Here is an 18,911-nt window from a genome sequence, read left to right on the forward strand (position 1 = left end):
TACAAAAAAATGTAAATATATAATCAATATATAAAAGTGCATATTAATCAATTTATAAAAAAAAAACCTGCAATGCAGAAAGCAACTTCAGCTGACATCTTTTTGCGATTGTTTAAACATAATATTAAAATTTGCAGAACTTTAAGAAAGCGCAACCGGCTTATATTTACATTTATTTATAAGTTAGGAATAATACAAAATTTAATTTAAACATTACGCTCCAAGGCTTGACTATACATATTATTCCTTATTCCTATAATATGATATAATTACAAATATTAGCTATTAAAGTCTTAGACTTAAAAATGATATATAAATAAATATAAATTTAAGCACACTTAAGCAACTCCGCTTTAAGCCTTTAGCCCATGTTCGCATGAAAAAGCCGAAACCTAATTTTTGGTTTAATATAACGACTTGACGTTGCTCTATAATTCATTTTATGGCTTGACGCTGAGCCTCGTCGAAGTAGCCAAAAGAAAAATCAGCTTTGGCGACATTTTTATTGACAGCACTTGAAAGGAAAATTTGTGGCTGGGCTGTTGACAGTTAACCGTGTTAAAGGAGTCGTGTGCGTGTGTGTGTGTGGGTGGGTGTGTGCATGTATGTATGTATGTTTTGGCTAGGCGAGTGCTAATAACAGGATTAACACAATGGAGGCAAATTGAATTTCGTTTGGCAATACCCGCTTAAAGTCAAAGTCTAGTCCACGAGCAAGATGCTGGCCGGTAAGGGGGGTACGTAGGTAGGCGGGGTTTGCGTAGGGGGGCAGGAAGCGACCAGCGACGTCGTCGATGAGCAAACACAAAGTCCCAAACGTAATTTTCACAAATTCATTGAACTGCGTGAGTGTGAAAAATAACAATTTAGATAAACATTGCGACGGCGTCGCGGCGACCTCCATGGGTGTCGCTGCAGCACACACAAACACACACACACAGACATATACACTTCTATATATATGTGTATATAAATATATATACTCTATATACGCGACGGGTGACGAGTACGTTGGCTCAGACATCGCCGACCGTTGACACAGAAATCATATTAATATAAATTAACGATGTGGAAAATTTAGTTTAGTAGTGAAAATGGCTTTGGCAGCAAGGAAAACTCTCTCACTCGCTCTCACTCTCTTACTCTCTCTCTCTTACTCTCGCTATGGCTAACTCTCACGTCGCTAGCTCATCCGTCAAATGCCACAGCTCGCAAATCCCAGCAGTAGCATACAGCATCCACACACACACGCACACAGAGTTGAGAAATTGTTCTCTTTTGCTTATTTGGCCTGCTGCATATAATTTGTATTTGGAATTCACTTTTGGCACTCGCTGCATCAATCTCCATCTGCGTGAATCTATGGCTCGCTGTTTTTCAATTAATTTCCCGCTCTCTCTGTTCCTCTATCTCTCTCTCTGCCCCTCAAGGCTTCAAGATTGTCCCATTGCCTGTGCAGCACTTGGCGCTAATAGGTTCCGCATCGACATAATCATAATCCGATTATACCTTGTATATTCCCGTTACCCACGTGTGCTCTCATGTCGAGCGGCGGATGCTTGAAAATCTTGTTGACTATCCTATCGATTGATTAAGTTTTAGCTTTTTATATTTTAACTAGAAGTGAAAGAGTTGAACTCATGAGAAGTGGCTCGATAGGTGAGATACCCTGTGGGAAAGTACTGAAATTAATTTATGAAACTTGCTATTCGTTGAAAATACTAATGCATTGACTAATATACACGCTTTGCCACCCGAAGAGTAGCTGAACAAATTCCCATTGAATATTTTCTCTGGACTACTTTAGCTAACAAAATTACAACTCAAAACCACACCAGTCTCAGGAAGCTGAAGAAAGTCGATAGAAATAACTCAAAATCAAACCTCAGTCGTTTCTTGAATAAATTAATGCAAAAGCTGATCATTTCAGGTCGAAGAGTCGAGCCAACGTTCATTTTGAATTATTTTCACACGTGCAGTAATTAATTATGAGTTATTAATGAGCATTTCAATAGCTAACACTTCGATTGCCCAATTCTCTAGTATATTAAGTAAGACAACTTTGATGTTCATGTCCAATAACTTACTTATTATATGAAATATTTATAGAAAACACAAAGAATTTAAATTTACATTTAAATGGTAAAATATAAAACATAAAACTCAATCAAGGTGAATCTCATATGGAAGTCGATGTTTTATAATTATAGATACTAATAAATAAAGTACGAATATGATCATATATCACTTAGAATGTGACTAAAAACGTTTTCTTACAGGTTTATTTGGAAAGCCCAATGAGATGTAGAGCTCTACTGATATGATATTTACGGATTTCCTCTTGCCAATCTCTGAGGTATGTACCTAATATTTTACAGAAATTATCTATGCTTTCATACCTTTTATTTCAATCACAAATTTTATTGTATTATTGTTATTAATTTTTGTACAAGATATATTGGATTGAAAACATTGTAGGCTAATACAAAGATAAATCTGTATATTCATTACTGAAATTCAAATTTGATAAAAATGTTGATGTGTAGATATATGTTAGCATACGACTCATCAGTCCAAAAGTCCAAAGCTCAACGTTCATCGGCAATAAGTTCCTCATCAAGTCACAAAGTACGCATCGCATTACCTCAGCCAATTTAAGCTCCATGGTATTACAGGGTATTCTAATTAGCATGTGCGCTGCGTGAAGTAGGCAACTCATTAGGCATCCTTTAAAAAGCGCATTCAATGGTGAGTAGATGGAAAGTAAATTCATTTACTGCTATTCTTAAAGTATAATAATATAAATATGCAAGCTATCAAGCTAAAAAGTCATGCAAAATACCTATAGCTATAACCACTATGCTTAGTGCTACAACTCTCCTACAAAATTGAAACATTTCTTAAATCAAATACCTTAGATAAGTTCCTTTATTATTTCAGTATTTATAGCACATCCATTTCAGTTTTGATTAGCATATATAAAACATCCGAGTTTTTGCTTTTCTTTTGAAAACCCTTTTTCAATTTATTATTTCATCCATAATAAAATCAACTGTTTTATGTTAATTGTTATAAAGTCAAAAATCATAAATTTTCACAACAAATGCAAAAAAAGGAATATTAAATTTAAAAACATTTAGCGGCCGTCGCACAGGGTTGTATGATAATAATATAATTAAAAAGAAAAAGGTTTTCATATACATTTTTTTGTCGTTGTTGATGTCAACTTTAGTGCCACACACACGCATGCGCATGTATGTGTGTGGTACATTGGCCTGTGCGGCATAGTGTTGTTGTTTTTGCCCACGGTTCAGCACTGGCAAAAGGTTTCTCGAAGACGCAGCGAGGCGACTTGTCATAGGTGCCAAAGAATGCTGAGCTGGACAGGCAGCTAAAGTTTGCTTGATATCAAATTGCATTTGTTGTGACGTTGGGTGTGTCTCTGTGTGCTGAGGGGGTAGTTGGGTGGCTTGGGGTGCAATTGCAACGTGACAATAACGATAACGATAACTTAGCATAGGGCATTTAGATAGAACTAAGCAGAAAGATAAGATAGACATTTGAACTTGAAAGGCAACAGTTTGAGTGTTTCGCTTCTATTGCTTGCGATCCTTGTAGAACTCGCGGATGAGCTGGCGCAGATAACGCGATTCATTGAGACGATCGGTTAGCTGGCGGCGCAGTTGTGCATTAGTCTGCTGCAGTTCCTGCTCCTCGCCGAGGACGTGCTCCATTTCCTGTTTCTTCTTCTGGCGATAGCGTGTGGCCGCATTTTTGTTCTGCTCCTTTTTACGAATCTTGCGATCCTCGATGCCGCGTCCATAGGTGCGCGTGCGCTTTTTGGCCCCCTTGGTTGACAGCTGCTCCTCGCCGTTGGTGTGAGTGGGCGAGCTGCTGCTGCTGCCCGGCAGCCAATCCTCATCCGCATCAGCAATGCTGCTGCTCGGACTGGGGCTACTGCTGCTGCTACTGCTGCTGCTGCTGCTGCTGCTGCTGCTGCTGCACATTGTGGAGGATGCCTGCGATTCGCAGTCATCGTTGTATTGCTGCCAGTTGATGGGCAGCTGCAGCTCCTGGGCGCGCATGTTGACAATATCGTCGACGAGCTGGGTTTCCCGTATGATCTCGTTCACGGGCAGCCAGTTGTTGAAGCCATAGGCTCCGCCAGCTGGTGTTGTTGTTGGTATAGCGTCCGTGGCATATTGTAGCTGAAAGTATCAAACTGTTGTAGCAATTGCTAGATTAAATAACTCTAGCCAACTCACCTGCTTCGACTCCTGCTTAATAGGCTCCTCCTGCGGCTGCTGTTGTTGGAGCTGGGCCTCGAATTGTGGCGGCGATTGCGGCGGCGTCAATTGCTGTAAGATCATCGACGCATCAGCATGTTGAAAGTCGCTGGCATTTGCTGCACTCGCCTCCTGCACTTTGGTTACGGGCAGCACGTCCTGCTGCTCCACATCGAGATGTTGGGGAAAGGTCGATGTTTCATAGTCAATGTAGTGCGACGCCTTCTGGTCTAGCAGGCACTCTATAAGAAATATATAAATGGAAAATAAATGTTACTCTTGTTGATTTAAGCAAATAAATCTTAAATTTGATCATAGTAATATTAACTTAATCCAGAGTTGAATTCGAGTGTTAGGGCTAATTGATTAGCTGATTGACTGAGTCCACAGTTACTGAATCAATGAATTACTGATGAATATAAAAAATATTTAGTAAAGCCACGACTTTAAGAATATACATATAGGCGAATAGATACATATACAGTAGAGTCCGGTTTTAACGACTCTGCTTATAGCATTCGTACGGTTATTACGATGAAAATTCTGGTTCCGAAACAAACTTATATGAGAAAACTTATACGGTTATAGTGTCTTCCGGGTATACTGACGTAACGTCGTTATAACCGTATTATATTATATTATAATATTAAAATTTAATGTATTCCAAACTAAAATTTGTTAACTATTAATTAATTCGAAGTGAAATCAATTTCCCGTCTAGATTTGATTACAGCTATCTAGCTGAGGAGCTGGCCGTGGGTCTGGCAAAACTGCGTCGTAATATCAAAATTCTTGTTATCTATCCGCTGCTGCTGCTGCTAGCTACTCTTTCTTCTTCTTCTTCTTGTTCTTTAACATCATCATCTAACTGTGTGCTGTGTTCTATTCAAATACATTTCCATTAATATGTGAAGGACGCTTTAGCTGGACCATTTGGAGCAGCGTTGCGTAAATATTTGCATATTGATTGTGGCATATTTTTAGCTATTGCTATTGCTCGTGTTGTTGTTGTTGTTGTTGTTTTTCCAATTCTTTTATTGATTCTCACTTGAAGAGAGACGACAAATATTGAAATTAGTTCGCTGGCAACTGAACGATTTGATTATTTGTCTTGTCGCTGAGTTTCATTTCAATTGAGTAGCTGCCTCAGTAGCCGTAACAGCAGAGGTTATCAGCGCAGTAGCAGCAGCAGCAGCAGCCCTCTTTCTGCTTCCCGTCCTCCCCCCACCCCCAGCCCACTCACTCAGAGCAGTTGCCAACTGCACTTATATATATTCTACAGAATTTATATATATTACTCTGGACAGTCCGTGCTAGTGGGAGAGAGAGAGAGTGTGTGTGTGTTAGAGAGAATCGACCTTCGCCTGCACACCTGCTGGAGCACCCTGCATTTCCACCTTGGGCTGGGTCGCATTCTCCACTCGATTAGTCCATTAACATAACTTGTTCCATACATAACTTAGAGATTTGCATATAAATCTAGTTTACAACACAGACTACACACCTACTCTATGTAAGGTGTGCCCATATATGTATATATATACCAATATATTTATTAGATTAATGTAAAAGGTTATTCGGAAATCGGAAATCTAATCATAACTGCATTTCGTGAGTTCTATGGAAAAGTTTCTTTGCGCTACTTTGTTGCAAAGTGAAAAACAATTAGTTATAAAATCTAGTAAATAAATTAAGTCCATGTCAGAAATACCTGAGTGATATGAGAATACATATTTATATATATATAAATTTGTTATTCAATTAGCTGAGCAATTGACAAACTTGTCTGAACAAAGTTGTCAAGCTGTAGAAAGTTTAATGACCCTTTCACGTGTATCTCTAATCAAATTAAGTTCAAGGTCATGTTTCTTAAAAAAGAAGTAAGGTCAATAGTTTAGGGACTACTTAGTTAATGAATTCGATGTATATAATCAGTACTTTGAAATATGATTTTTAAATCAAAATTATATTGGAGTAAATAATTGTCTTTTTTTGGAATCGAATTATAAATGTATTATATATTATAGATATTTTGTAATATTAGAATTTTTTAAAATGTTTATATTACATTATATGTATCTACTTTATGGTGATTTACTTCTTTTAGTTCGTTTAGTAACTAGCAAGGTATATAAGCAAATAAAATGATAACTATATGGCTCAAACATAAGCCGACTTCCTAACAATTACTGGTCGACCTTGCTGCACTTGCTGAGCTTAAAAAACTACGTGAGTAGTCCATGAATAGTAATTTTGCAAAGAGAGCCAAGAGCCGACTAAAGGCATATCGATGGCATAAATATATATATATATGTACTCATTATAGACAACACACGGAATAAATATAAGCAAAAATAAAATTAAATATAATATAATATATATAATATACATTGGTTCGTCTATTCGAATCTTTCATTTCTCAAAGCAGAGTAACTCGAGCTAGAGGTAATCTATAACTCTTAATCTAATCTATAACACAAATATTGTTTTAGAAGTTCAAAATAGATAATCCGGATTCATACTACAAATCTCTGTCTTCCTCAACAACATATCATTATTGATAAACGAAATGTAGGAAATGAAATGAATGTGCTACGCATGTTGTCACAAAAAGACTTAATAGGTATATATAGAATATATATTTTATAATTTATATAGTATATTTTTATAAAATCATGTCCTACATTTCGTCTGCAAACTACGCAATTTGCAGTTGCAATGGGAGCTCGACTCAGAGTCTGACATTAGACAAATTCGAGATTAATAGAAACAAACAAAGTTTTCTTTACGACTGGCAAATAGAACGGGGAACAGCTGCAAAAAAAAAAAAGCAATGCCAACAACTCGCACTATCACTGATCATAAATATATATGTATATACACACATGTAATAAATTAATTTTTAATGAGGGCATGATTAAATACAACCTTGGCGAACATTAGCTTTAGAGAGAGCTGCATCAGTTTGCTTAGAAAAGTTGAAAAAAGGTCTGAAATTTCCCATTTAAAAATATATTAAACGAATCTATAATATACATCAGATGGGTATTATTTGAAAAAAAAAAAATCTATAATTCTAATTAAATAATTTTGACTGCCAAAGATGTAGTTCAATATGTCAAGGTCATATGCGCACAGTTCTTATCAAAACTTAGCTCTAATTAGACTACAGAGCGAACTGGAGATGTATATATATATATATATATATATACTTATATATAAATATATTATAAATATACCTAAATATATTTGGAAAGGGCACGTCCGTGTATAAAGTATAAATTGCAATGAATTTTATAAATACACAACTCAAAAGAGCAAGAAAAAGCGCTGTAAATGGAAAACAATAAGAAATCATAAGAGTATCAGTATTTATAAGTCACTCATATATATGTACTATATAAGTACATATACCTATATGATAAACCCGCTTGACCGGAAAGACATCTTTGGCCAGACTTTGCTCAGCAGCGACAAGCAAAACAAATGAACAGTTGAGTGAAAGAAAGATTTTGAGATGCGTATATAAGTGGATTATCTCCCATGGGATATCTCCCATTTTGAGAGAGATTTACAATAAGTATTGGCAGGTACATTGATCTTCAATGAGAGATATTTAAAGTCAAATTGGATTTGAACATCTTTCATTGGGAATATGAGTGGCAAGCGATAAATGTATCTAAAATTAATATATCTCAAAAAAAAACAAGTAAGAAAGCTCCAGTCGAGACTGCTCGACTAGGAGATACCCTGAACCCTCCAAGCTGATATTCTAATCATTCTGCACTTCTTTTATGCACACATACATACACATGCATCCACACGCACGCATAAGCCTGCGCTCTGCTAACTGCGCAGTAAGCAGCGACTGCGCTTGGGCTGCGCTGCAGTGTGGGCAATACTATGAGAACTTATTAGTTAAATAATTTCTTTTGCAGACATACGATCTTAATGAAACTTTTAGAGCGTAATCATATGGTGAATATGTGTGTATATTCCAAAGCCCAAGTCTCTAATATTTGAAATACGCTATTTACAAAAGTGAGGGTGAGGGGGTGAATTTAAGGGTGGGGGGTAAATTTTAACAAAAACCGAAATTGTATAAATTGCATATAAGCATACATTAAAAATTTGGAGACTCTAGCAAAAAGGGTGTAGAAGATATAATTTTATAACTGGTTTTCGATAAGGTTTTTTATCGATAAAAAAAGATCGGGATGAGTTATCGATTTTTAATGATAAACTTGATATGCGCGCTGTAATTACGGACATTTTAAAAAAAATTTGAAGTCTCTAGCTCTTATATCTTCTGAAATCGACGCGTTCATACATACGGACGGACGGACGGACGGACGGACGGTCGGACGGACGGACGGACGGACGGACAGACAGACGGACAGGGCCAAATCAACTCAGCTCGTCGCCCTGATCAAGAATATATATACTTTGTGGGGTCTGCCACGCCTCCTTCTGCCTGTTACATACTTTTAACAAAACCATTATACCCTGATTTCCCATTTTCAATGGGTTCAGGGTATAAAAAGCATAGGTATTTTGCAGAAATTTTATTTGAATTGAGATTTCGAACAGACTGGAAAATTGCTGTAGACTTAATATATAAATAGACATAAAGAATCGTATGTTCTGTTTCTATTAACTAAAATCGATTGCTTATGAATTTAATGCGAAATTTAAAATACGTACATATTATATAACCTACAAGCATACCAAATTACAATTATACATACAATCATATATGTATACTATATATTAGAATACAAATATATATTAGAATGATAGAAAATATTATGGATTTGAATGCCTAACGATTTCCTATATAATCTATCTACCGCGTTACCCTAACCCAGAAATACTTTCAATCCACATTCAATTCCAATTAAAGTTCCCACAGATTGCTTATAGATTTATTTAGGTTTTCAAGGTCTCAAAGGAAATAAACATAAGCTTGAGAGAGTGCATAACAGAAAACAAGATATAAATAGCTCTATCAAAGTGTTAGGTATCGTATACAATTAGGCTTAAATATTTATTAGATATACTAACCATAGGCTTGTTGCATATATATATAGCAGCTCATTGTTGCGGCAGCAGCGACTCAGATTCAAACGGAAATATTTGTATATCGAAGGGATCAAATTGCAAAAATAAATTGAAAAAAAAATGTGGCAAAGAGCGAGAGATAGAGACAAAGATAGAGAGAGGGACAGCTGTTGTGGAGTATTCAAACAGTAAAAACTTAATATTTAATATGGTAAAAAAGTTCTTTTCTTTACCAAGAACAAGGACTAAACTAAATAAAAACGTTTATACTAAGTTGCTAAATTAACGAGATGCGCGTTTAATATAAAATATATGTTTCTATACAAAATTTACTTGTTAAAAATATTTGCAACAGAATCGAGAATTTTACAGAGAAAAAACCCGCTCAAGGGAGAAAAAAACGAGAAAAAAATCACAGCGAATTTTTTAACAAAAGCCAACTCTTTTTTGGCCAAGTTAATAACAACAAGCGAAAGGTATGAGACGGATATTTTCACGCACATACACTCTCAGAAGGGGCGTGGCCTATTACAGGGTATTTGTATATATATATATATATGGACTTAAATTTCTGGTCAACTGCTGCCGCAAAATACTTCAAAGGCGTGGCAGCTGCAGTGCAGGTTTTTCGTTTTTGCTTCCTCTTTATATTGATTTGCTTCTTTTTCTTTTGTGGAGGGCTGCTCCGACATATATATATGTGTGTATATATATGTGTATATCTGCCCGCTTTTTAACGTCGCTTCACCAACTTTTGCGAATTGATCACAATTTCACGGTTCCACATGTAACGGTATCCACAGTGTGGTATCATGCTCACAAAGTCCTTAGCGCACACTAACGAATGCCGGACGTAATTTTGACCCAGCTTCTTTAGAGCGGGCCCGTGCGGAAGCGAGATCGATGGACACTGGCACTGGGTCTGAGCGGAGTGACAGAGAGAGATAGAAAGTCCGAGTGAAATAGAGACAGAGATATGTTTTTATATCGCACACGAATCAGCTACATATAGTTGGCTTTCGTATGGAAAAACACCTCAATCGCACGCGTTTCGTTTTGTTTGGCGCCGTCGTCGCACTGTTTGGAAGCCAATTGCCGTTCAAATAGTATAGAAATCAAATTCGATTCCAATTTGATTCCAATTCGTTGACAATTGAATTTCACGTAGTTTTCCGTTTCGCGTTGTTTTTGTAATTTTTATTTGCGCGTTTTTTAAAACGCCAAGACGTGCGTCTTGCTTGTTGCTATTGTGTTTCTGTTGTTGTCTTATTTTAATTTTTCGCTTGAAGGCAGTTTCTTTGTTTCCAGTTGTTTCTCTGTGTTGTTATTGCTGCTGCTGTTATGATTGTTATTGTAACTGTAGGCGAAAGCCGTGTTTAAAATCGAGTCGAGCGCACGCACGCGTCAGAGTAACAAATTGTACTGAGCTTGATGCGCAGAGCGCGCTCGGTTTTTGCTCTGAACAAGTTAGCAAAAATACACTCTGAGAGAGATCGTGGATGGGAAAGAGCTGAGGCACGCGCGCCACAGAGAGTGCGCGTATGCCTGTGTATGTGTTTGTGTGTGTGAGTGGGAGACACCAGCCCTGTAATAAGATCAAGCCGAAGCGCAACTCTGACGCTCGTATAGCAGAGCCGAACGAACGGCGAAACAAAAACCCGAAGCTCACAAATCAAAGAATTGGCACAGTGGCACACAGAGCAGAGCACACCGTTCGAAAATGTTGATCAGTTATATATCAAATATATATAAATAAATAAAGTATGCATCAACAATATTTATAATTACTCAGGTAATGTTTTTGTAGTATTTTTTACTATAAAGAAATAGTGTATAGTATTTTGTATTTTGTACAATAAAAATACCACATAAAATGCTAAATCGAGGCAAAAACATTTTTTTTTTAAATAAATACACAATACTATACAATATTTAATATTATCTACCTAGCTTAGAAATTAAAATTGAATCCTAATTTAATTTAAATTCCAAATTAATTATAATATGCATTTGCATTTTTTTTTAATGATATATGTGAATCAATATTATTTTTAACTCCTTTATTTTATTTCTGTTTATATATGGCTATTTTTAAATGATTTTGATTTTATTTTTGTTCATATATTGCCATTTTAATAAGCTGCTAACAACAATTAAGAGAGCTTAAACAAAATGAAATCTCGAATGAAGTTCCCGTTTTCAATAATACAAACCTTTCGGTTTCTATTTTAGTTCTAGAGATTTATCCACAGTTCTTCGAACTCTGTTTTGATATTTTATATATTTTTTAATAATATTTTTAATATATAATATTTAAGGAAATTCCACAAAACAAGAGGCCCCCAAAAACACTAATTAGTCCGTATTTTGAGTATATATATATATATATATCAGTATATTTGCCGATTATATATGCATAATCGGCCAGACATTTCGCGAAATGTCAGCGTGAAATCAATGAACTCGACCCAAAGACAATAAACAGAATCTGGGCCCTACTCTCAGGCAAGTGACAGGTAATCGATCCAAAGAAGAGGGGTCTATATAATGATCTAGAACTCATGTGGATTTGTTTACCATATAATTATAAAATATAATTGCTCGAACGATAAGCGTTGCTGGTGTCAGGGCTTCAGAAGAAAATAACAATAACAATTCAAGTCAGCTGTGGAGTTCAATGACAGCCGCCCCATATAAAGCTTGCTATCTCTCCGTTTCACTCTGCGATGAGGCGGACTCATTCTCTTTCCCTCCCTTTTCCCCTTTCCACTTCTCTCTTTCTTTCTGGCTTACAATTACCAACTGCATTTGGTGCAAGGAAGCAGCAAGCCCCAAAAATATCTGGAGACAGCTGTAAATTTATAATACCAAATGGGGGGCGCGTCCAGTAAGCGAGTTTAAATTTAAAACAAAGAATTTTATAAATTTATCTTAAAATTTCCTGTTTAAAATAAACAAAAAATTTCCTGTCAAAAACTTAAACAAAAAAATAATAATAAAATAAAAAAATAACATGAACTGGTTCATTGATCTGCCAGCTGCTAAGCTCGTGAACCCTTTCAACTCATATATTCATTAATTTTTCCTATTTGAAAAAATAATATAAATTTTAAAATTTAGTTTAATTGTTAAGTTTTTTAAGACCTTCAAGCAAATTGGATTCTTAAAAAAAAAAAACTTGTAATAAACGTGTTTCAGGTGTTTTGTTTTATGAGAGAGCACGAGTCAAATGGTAGACTAGATAGATAGATATACATATCAAGAGCAAATGAGACAGCCGCCATCTAGTTCGTAAAGCTCATGGAAGTCATTTGGTCCATGCCTCGCATACCTTAAACCAAGCTAACGACGGGTATTGTGAACTATAATTAAATAGCAAAATGAGAGCCAAATAAAAAAACATATACAAAACAAAAATGTCTGAGACACGGGTTTTTCACAAAATTGTTAGACAAACGATGGAGTCAAAATAAAAAATAAAAAAAGGCAATACAAAAGAAATTTTATGACTTGCCAAATATGCAAATGGGTAAGAGTATTTATATAATTCCAATAGGAATACACAGTGAGAGAAACGTAAGTGAAACTCAAAATAGTTCGAGTTGAGGTGGATTTAAAAATAATAATATAGTAAAAACATATTTAATATTCTTAAATTATTGTCAACTAATTTATATAGAATATAGAAATGAAAGAGCATATTATCTTAATAAAGTCTTTTTTTTTTTAAATTCCTATGTTCAAACTTTGGTATAGCAACTACGCGAAATAGCAGCTACTTCATTCAGTTTTGAGACCAAAAAACTGGTTTTTTGTCTCTTTGAAATCGTTTATGGGTAATTTGTATTCAAAATAAAACAAAACAAAAAACAATAACAATAAAGCTGTTCAGCAAGCTTCACAGACATCTTATTTGTCTACATTTTATTCAGACGTTCAAAGTTCGATTGTGTTTCGAAATGTTTGTTTTCGATTTTATTTTTCGAATGCATATATATAGATTTGCGTATAAGCCGACACACTTATCGATTGTTGACTTGAAAAGCTGAACATATGCATTTTTTGTTTTTAAGGATGAGCAAAGTGAAACTGTTGATGTAAATAAATCTAAAACTTTATCGTCTCGCATTTTTAAAAATTTCTCACTTTCTTTACTCGAATATCTCTAAAACTAACTATATATGTCAAAATCTATTTATTATATATTATTTCTATATTATCTATATGTCTCCTATTTATTTATTTGTATTGCATTAATTATTATTAATTGATTCAACTTAAAGTTTTTACAAAGTTGCTTTTTTCTTAAGTTCAGAATTGCAAATGCAAATTGCTTGCAATTTTAAAGTATTTTTATTTTCCACGAATAATTCGTGGAAGATATATAAAATGAAGAAAAAACAAAAACATGTCTATCTTGATTTTGAATTAAAGGCAAATGCGTTCATTAGCATTCACTTATTTTCTTTTTTGCATATAGATATTTAATTAAGATACAATTATATTATACGAAATTAATATGTGATATATGCGGATAATTTTATCAAATATGTTTTGTTAGCAAATTTTTGAAACACGTTTTAAATATTAAAATGTCTTATACAGGTATATATTTTGAATTATCTGTTTGTGATTAAATTGAAAAGACTAACATTGAATACACGTATAGATAATACAGAAAAGAAATATATTGGGTAAACAACTATGTATATGAAAGTTTTGCTATTGTAACTCACAAAGGCTAAAGCTAAAGCTAAATGTTTTTGGTCCGACTGTGATTTAAGAAATTCCCTTTTACAAGCACAGCAACAGTAATTGGAGTTTGTTATATATGATGGTATTTTTTTTTTTTTTTTTTTTTTTTTTTTTTTTTTTTAAATTTGTTGGCTAAAAATGAAATAGCATAAAATTATTTCTCCACTGCTTCACAACTCTTATAAAATGTAGGCTACATCATAATTTCAGTTGATAGTAAATAAATTCCAAAAATATTTCTTATGCCGGTATTACAAATTGCATATTTGCATATAAAAGCCAAAATCCCCTTGTCTGAAATATGGCCTTAGCTAAGTTCTTCAAACATTAATTAACTTGCCTTCATCCTTCAGATCCATGAATTCCACAACGAAATCTTCATTGTTGAGCAGCTCTAAACTTGCCGACGTCACCAAGGCGTCGGCCGCCTCCACGCTTAAGAGTGTAATGCCTAAAATAGAATAAATATCTATAGATAGATAATAATTAACTAGTTAATAATTTACTGACCATTCGCAAAGTTATCGTCATAGAGAAAGGTTGGATCGTCAAGCGGAAACAGCTCGCCGCCCATTGATGGTGGCGAAACTGGCTCCATCTTGGGATCCCAGTAAAGTTCTTGCGGTAAATCCAAACTCTCCATTGTCAATGGTATTTTGCTGCTGATGAAGGTGGTCATATGATGATGTCAAATCGGAATCAAAGCTTAACGGAATATCTTCGGAAAATATTGAAAACGGTTCGATGGATGTGATGAACGCTGGTTGTTGTTGCGGTTGTTTTTGTTGTGAGGACGCCATGGTGGCTCTGAAAGGGAAAAGAAAAAATAATAATTTGATTAATGTAAATTAGCTGACACCATTTGTCTGACCTGCTCTATAGTGCGATAGGGCTTACACATACTGATTAACTAACTATTCAATATATTAGAAAATGCAACCAGACATAAACAAATCGAATCGCATGGCTAGACGTCAGCCGTAGCAGCTGATAAGCCCTTTTGCTGAAACCCAAGCGCAGGTGAAATACTAAATTATTTCGTTATCAAAATATTTTCGAAAAATATGTTTTGTTTGATTATAATCCTGTCGCGATAATCATATACTTTCCTATTTCTATTTTTAATTTTTGACCGAATCAATTTATTGAGACCTTTTGACTCATGAAATTTATTATTTCTATTTAAATCGTGCAACTATTAATTCTAATTGCTATGCAAAAAATAATAATAATAATATCTTATAAACAAATAGCTGCCTGCTATGACACTGGCAGCGGTATAGACGCGAATATATACATACATACACCCTCAGGGCGATAGTAGAGCGAAGCACACATACATATTTAACTATGTGTGAGCGAGATAGCATGTAAATATCATGATTCACAGCCCACTGCACGTGCTGTAGCATGTGGCAGGCTGAAGAAGCATATGCCGCATTTTGACGCAATTTCGCAGCGGATTGCATCAGCCAATTTCGCAGCTCCAACTGCTACAACTGTCCAGCTCTGTTGCATGCCACAAGCAGTTTGTAAACATTTCTGCCACGTTACCAAAAATCGACAAATCAAGCGAAATACACTCACACATGCACACTATCCCATAACTGTTTACAGACAACAAATCCGCAATTAGCTTGCTTGTGTGCATATGTATATATGTACGTATGTATGGCTATCAGCTTCTATGTGTGTTCGTGTCTGTGTGTTCGCGTTCATTTGTGTGCAATATTGCGAAATTGTTGCACCTTGTACACTTGGTTCAATGTTTAAGTACTTACAGGTATTTTGTTAACATTTTCATAACTTTGTGTGTGTGGGCACTATTCGTGCTTGTGTTTTGTTTGCGCGCAAACTAGAAAGCCATTTTTATGTCCATTTAAATGCGAAATGCACGACAGAAAATATGTTGACCTTTTTGCGTTTCATTGGGAACGATACTGAACGGTTGCTCAATGCTCCGGAACCAATTCGGCTAAATGGTTCCAAAGGAACTAATGTTAGTCATTAACAGTGACTCACTTGCTTATGTGAACGGTGAACAAAATAGAAATCCGGGCATTTTTGAAATGAAAATGAACCTTATGCATTTATTAATGTATATTTTTTCCATTAATAGTAAATTAGAATTAATACATATGTATTTTTTGTATCAAATTTAATTAATTTTATGTCATTCAGCTATTGCTTAGTGTCATAATACAAAATCTGTGTTTTGCAAAAGCACTGCAAAACACAAATAAATCATTTAGTTTTCAAAGAATAGATAATAATACATGTTTATTTAAAAACGTTTAATTATATATTTTCGGTATTGTTAGGTAACATCACTAACATTCTGTTAACTTGCCTTTCGTTAAGTGAGTAAACAGTTCTGTGACTGACAGCTTTCGTCATGCTGTTAGCTACATCTGACTCTCAAGCAGTTTGGTATTTTTTAGCCAATTTTGGTGTTGTGTAGTCGCAGAGACAAATTAATTAATATGAGTGCTTAAATTTCAATTAATATTACGTGAAAACGCACGCTTGCGCGGTAAACTCGTGTTACGCTGTACGGAACTGAACGCCACTTGGGCCATTGTAGACGCGCCCCTAAACTAGAGAGTGTGTGCTTACGATTGTTTGTGTGCGATGTAACTACTGTAGTTGTATAAAAGCAGAGGTCAAAAGTGCACGCAGGCCAGAAAAAAGAGCAAAATTGAGTGGTCAGCATTTACAAATTGTGACGTAAATGGAAAACAGCACTACAAATATGCCTATTGGTTGTGGCCAATTGGCCGTAAAATTCAACGAGCCTACTGTGGCCATTGTTTTTGTTATGCACAGCGTACGTATATCGAAAGCTGTGTGAGTGAGTATATATATAGGTATGTGTAAATATGTGCAGGCGCAGCCTACGCCAACGACGTAGCCGAATGTTGATTCTTCTTCTTGCACGCTTAGCCAGTCGCATTTAGCGCCAGAAAATTCCTATGCTGATAACGACTATACGTGTGTGTGTGCGAGAGAGAACTGAAGCTAGGCACACGACTGCGAGAGAGAGACGGGGCAGGCGCACCCGAGAGAGTGTAAGTGAGATAGAGAGAGTGAGAGACTGAGCGCAAGCTGCTGGCGTCAGCTGTTTTATGTTTTGATTGTGTGTGCAGGGCAATAATAAACGGAATCGCACAGGTTTTTTTTTTTTTTTTTTTTTTTTTTTTTTTTTTTTGCTTTTCAGCCTGAGTTCTTAAGTTGCGGCGAACCGCCGATCAGTACCGTTTGTGAAATTGAAAAGTCATCAACAGCCGCCGCGTGCCCAGCACAAAGCACGGAATTAGTCTACTAATAAGTCACACAAGCTTTTTCATTATCAGCCAATTAACTGACGTCGCATTTCTAAATAGTTGCGCTCTTTATAAATGCAGGCGTATGTGTGCATGTATGCGTATGTTTGTGTGTGAGTACGTAGGCATTTCTATGTGTGCGTGTATGAGCGAATTGTGACGCGTTAAAAGCGGGGCGTGTTTGCCATTAGAAAAGAAGAAGAATCAAAAACTAAGCAAAACAACAACAAATGCGATAAGTGGTCTAAACGGGAACAACAACAACAAAAAAGCAGCAAGTGCTAAGAAAATTTAAGCAAAACGCAATAAATGTGGCAGAAATTAAGAAAATTTGTTAATTAATGAATATCAACAAAATAGTAGAAAAAGCTAAAGTCAATTAAATAAAAGTGCAAATTGAAGAAACAGCAGGACAAAAGAAAATGTACAAACCGAAACCACATAAATTGTCATAAATAAACCAATGTGTTAATTAAAGCTTTTTTTCAAACTGAAATTAAATTGTTAAGTTTTATAGAGAAAATAAATCTACCGATGTTAGGAGTAAAAACGTAGATAATTCAAATTTACAAAAATATAAACATAAAATAAAAAAAAAAACCTATAATTAAATGTGCCAATCAAATTAATTGCAGAGCTAAAAAAATGTATTGCAATCACATAATGCATAGCATAAACGTGAGCTGAGAAAACCTCAGACTTATTCGCACCTGGTCACACTACAAAATCAAAAATCAAAAAAAGGTTAATTTTTATCTTCTTTAAATCCAACAACAAAGAAACGTAACAATTAGTCAAAAAAATGATGTTGAACAAATACGAAATTTATCAACGCACAAACAACATGTTCCAACAACAACAATTACAACAACATCAACAGCAACAACAACAGTTACAACAACAACATCAACAGCAGCAGCAACAGGCATCGCAGCAAACATCGCTGCAGCTCTCCCACTCGCACCCGCACGCCATATCCTATCTGGACAGCGCTGCCAGCAGCACCGTCGGCAGCACTGCAGCAGAACTGGCCGCCATGTTGGCCGCCAGCAAAGCGGAAAGGGAGTCCATACATTCGGGTCAATTTATGGTCTCACACTTTGAGGCCGAGGAGGCGCAAGATGATCTGGAGGATGATGGCGAGGTGAAGATGTTGGATCCCGAGGATCCGAGTCTCGATAAGCCCGGCGCCGCGACCAATACCTGCCGCGATGTGCAGCTATATGTGCCCCAGACAGTGGCTCATTTTCCACGCATGGACCTGGATCGCGAATGCGATGATAATAGCATGGGCATGAGCATCACCTCCCACCTAGAGATCGAGACGTCGCTGACCAAGCTCTTCAAATGCATGAATCTGGCCTACAGGTAAGTGTCGACAAGCCAAACCGAAGGCCACGCGCCAAGCGCGTGTTAACAAACAAACATCATATTTTAGCCATTAAACTGGGCCGAAAAGACGCTTCTGTCCGCATAATCGTTCCAT

General features: G+C 35.8%; 2 protein-coding genes across 8 annotated transcripts in view; one reads left to right on the top strand and one right to left on the bottom strand.

Annotated features, from left to right (window-relative positions):
• Positions 1–2,910: 2,910 nt before the first annotated feature.
• crc (bZIP transcription factor crc) lies at positions 2,911–16,064 on the bottom strand. 2 transcript variants are annotated; one of them, XM_018003412.2, is made up of 5 exons: positions 15,884–16,064; positions 14,613–14,909; positions 14,443–14,553; positions 4,266–4,528; positions 2,911–4,208 (listed from the first exon to the last, which is right to left on the bottom strand). In XM_018003412.2, exons 2-5 carry the CDS (start codon positions 14,779–14,781, stop codon positions 3,597–3,599), a joined length of 1,155 nt encoding a protein of 384 aa, XP_017858901.1. In that variant the 5' UTR covers positions 14,782–14,909; positions 15,884–16,064; the 3' UTR covers positions 2,911–3,596. The 2 variants fall into 2 exon arrangements, with proteins under 2 accessions (XP_017858901.1, XP_017858902.1); XM_018003413.2 differs by lacking the exons at positions 14,443–14,553; positions 14,613–14,909; positions 15,884–16,064 and adding an exon at positions 9,351–10,761.
• Positions 16,065–16,515: 451 nt separating this feature from the next.
• Positions 16,516–18,911, top strand: part of Mondo (MLX interacting protein mondo) — a 32,647-nt gene continuing 30,251 nt past the window's right edge. Inside the window, exons 1-2 of one of the 6 annotated variants that reach the window (XM_089465245.1) lie at positions 16,516–16,969; positions 18,205–18,793. In XM_089465245.1, the coding sequence (XP_089321371.1) occupies positions 18,228–18,793 (566 nt within the window). In that variant the 5' untranslated portion in view covers positions 16,516–16,969; positions 18,205–18,227. Of the gene's footprint in view, positions 16,970–17,310; positions 18,794–18,911 lie in introns of those variants that run through there. The other 5 variants (XM_089465242.1, XM_089465241.1, XM_089465243.1 and 2 more) reach the window with 5 other exon arrangements.

The sequence above is a fragment of the Drosophila arizonae genome, chromosome 3 (assembly GCF_054131065.1).
Source record: "Drosophila arizonae isolate 15081-1271.41 chromosome 3, UAZ_ARI_1.0, whole genome shotgun sequence".
Classification (NCBI taxonomy): Eukaryota; Metazoa; Arthropoda; class Insecta; order Diptera; family Drosophilidae; genus Drosophila; species Drosophila arizonae.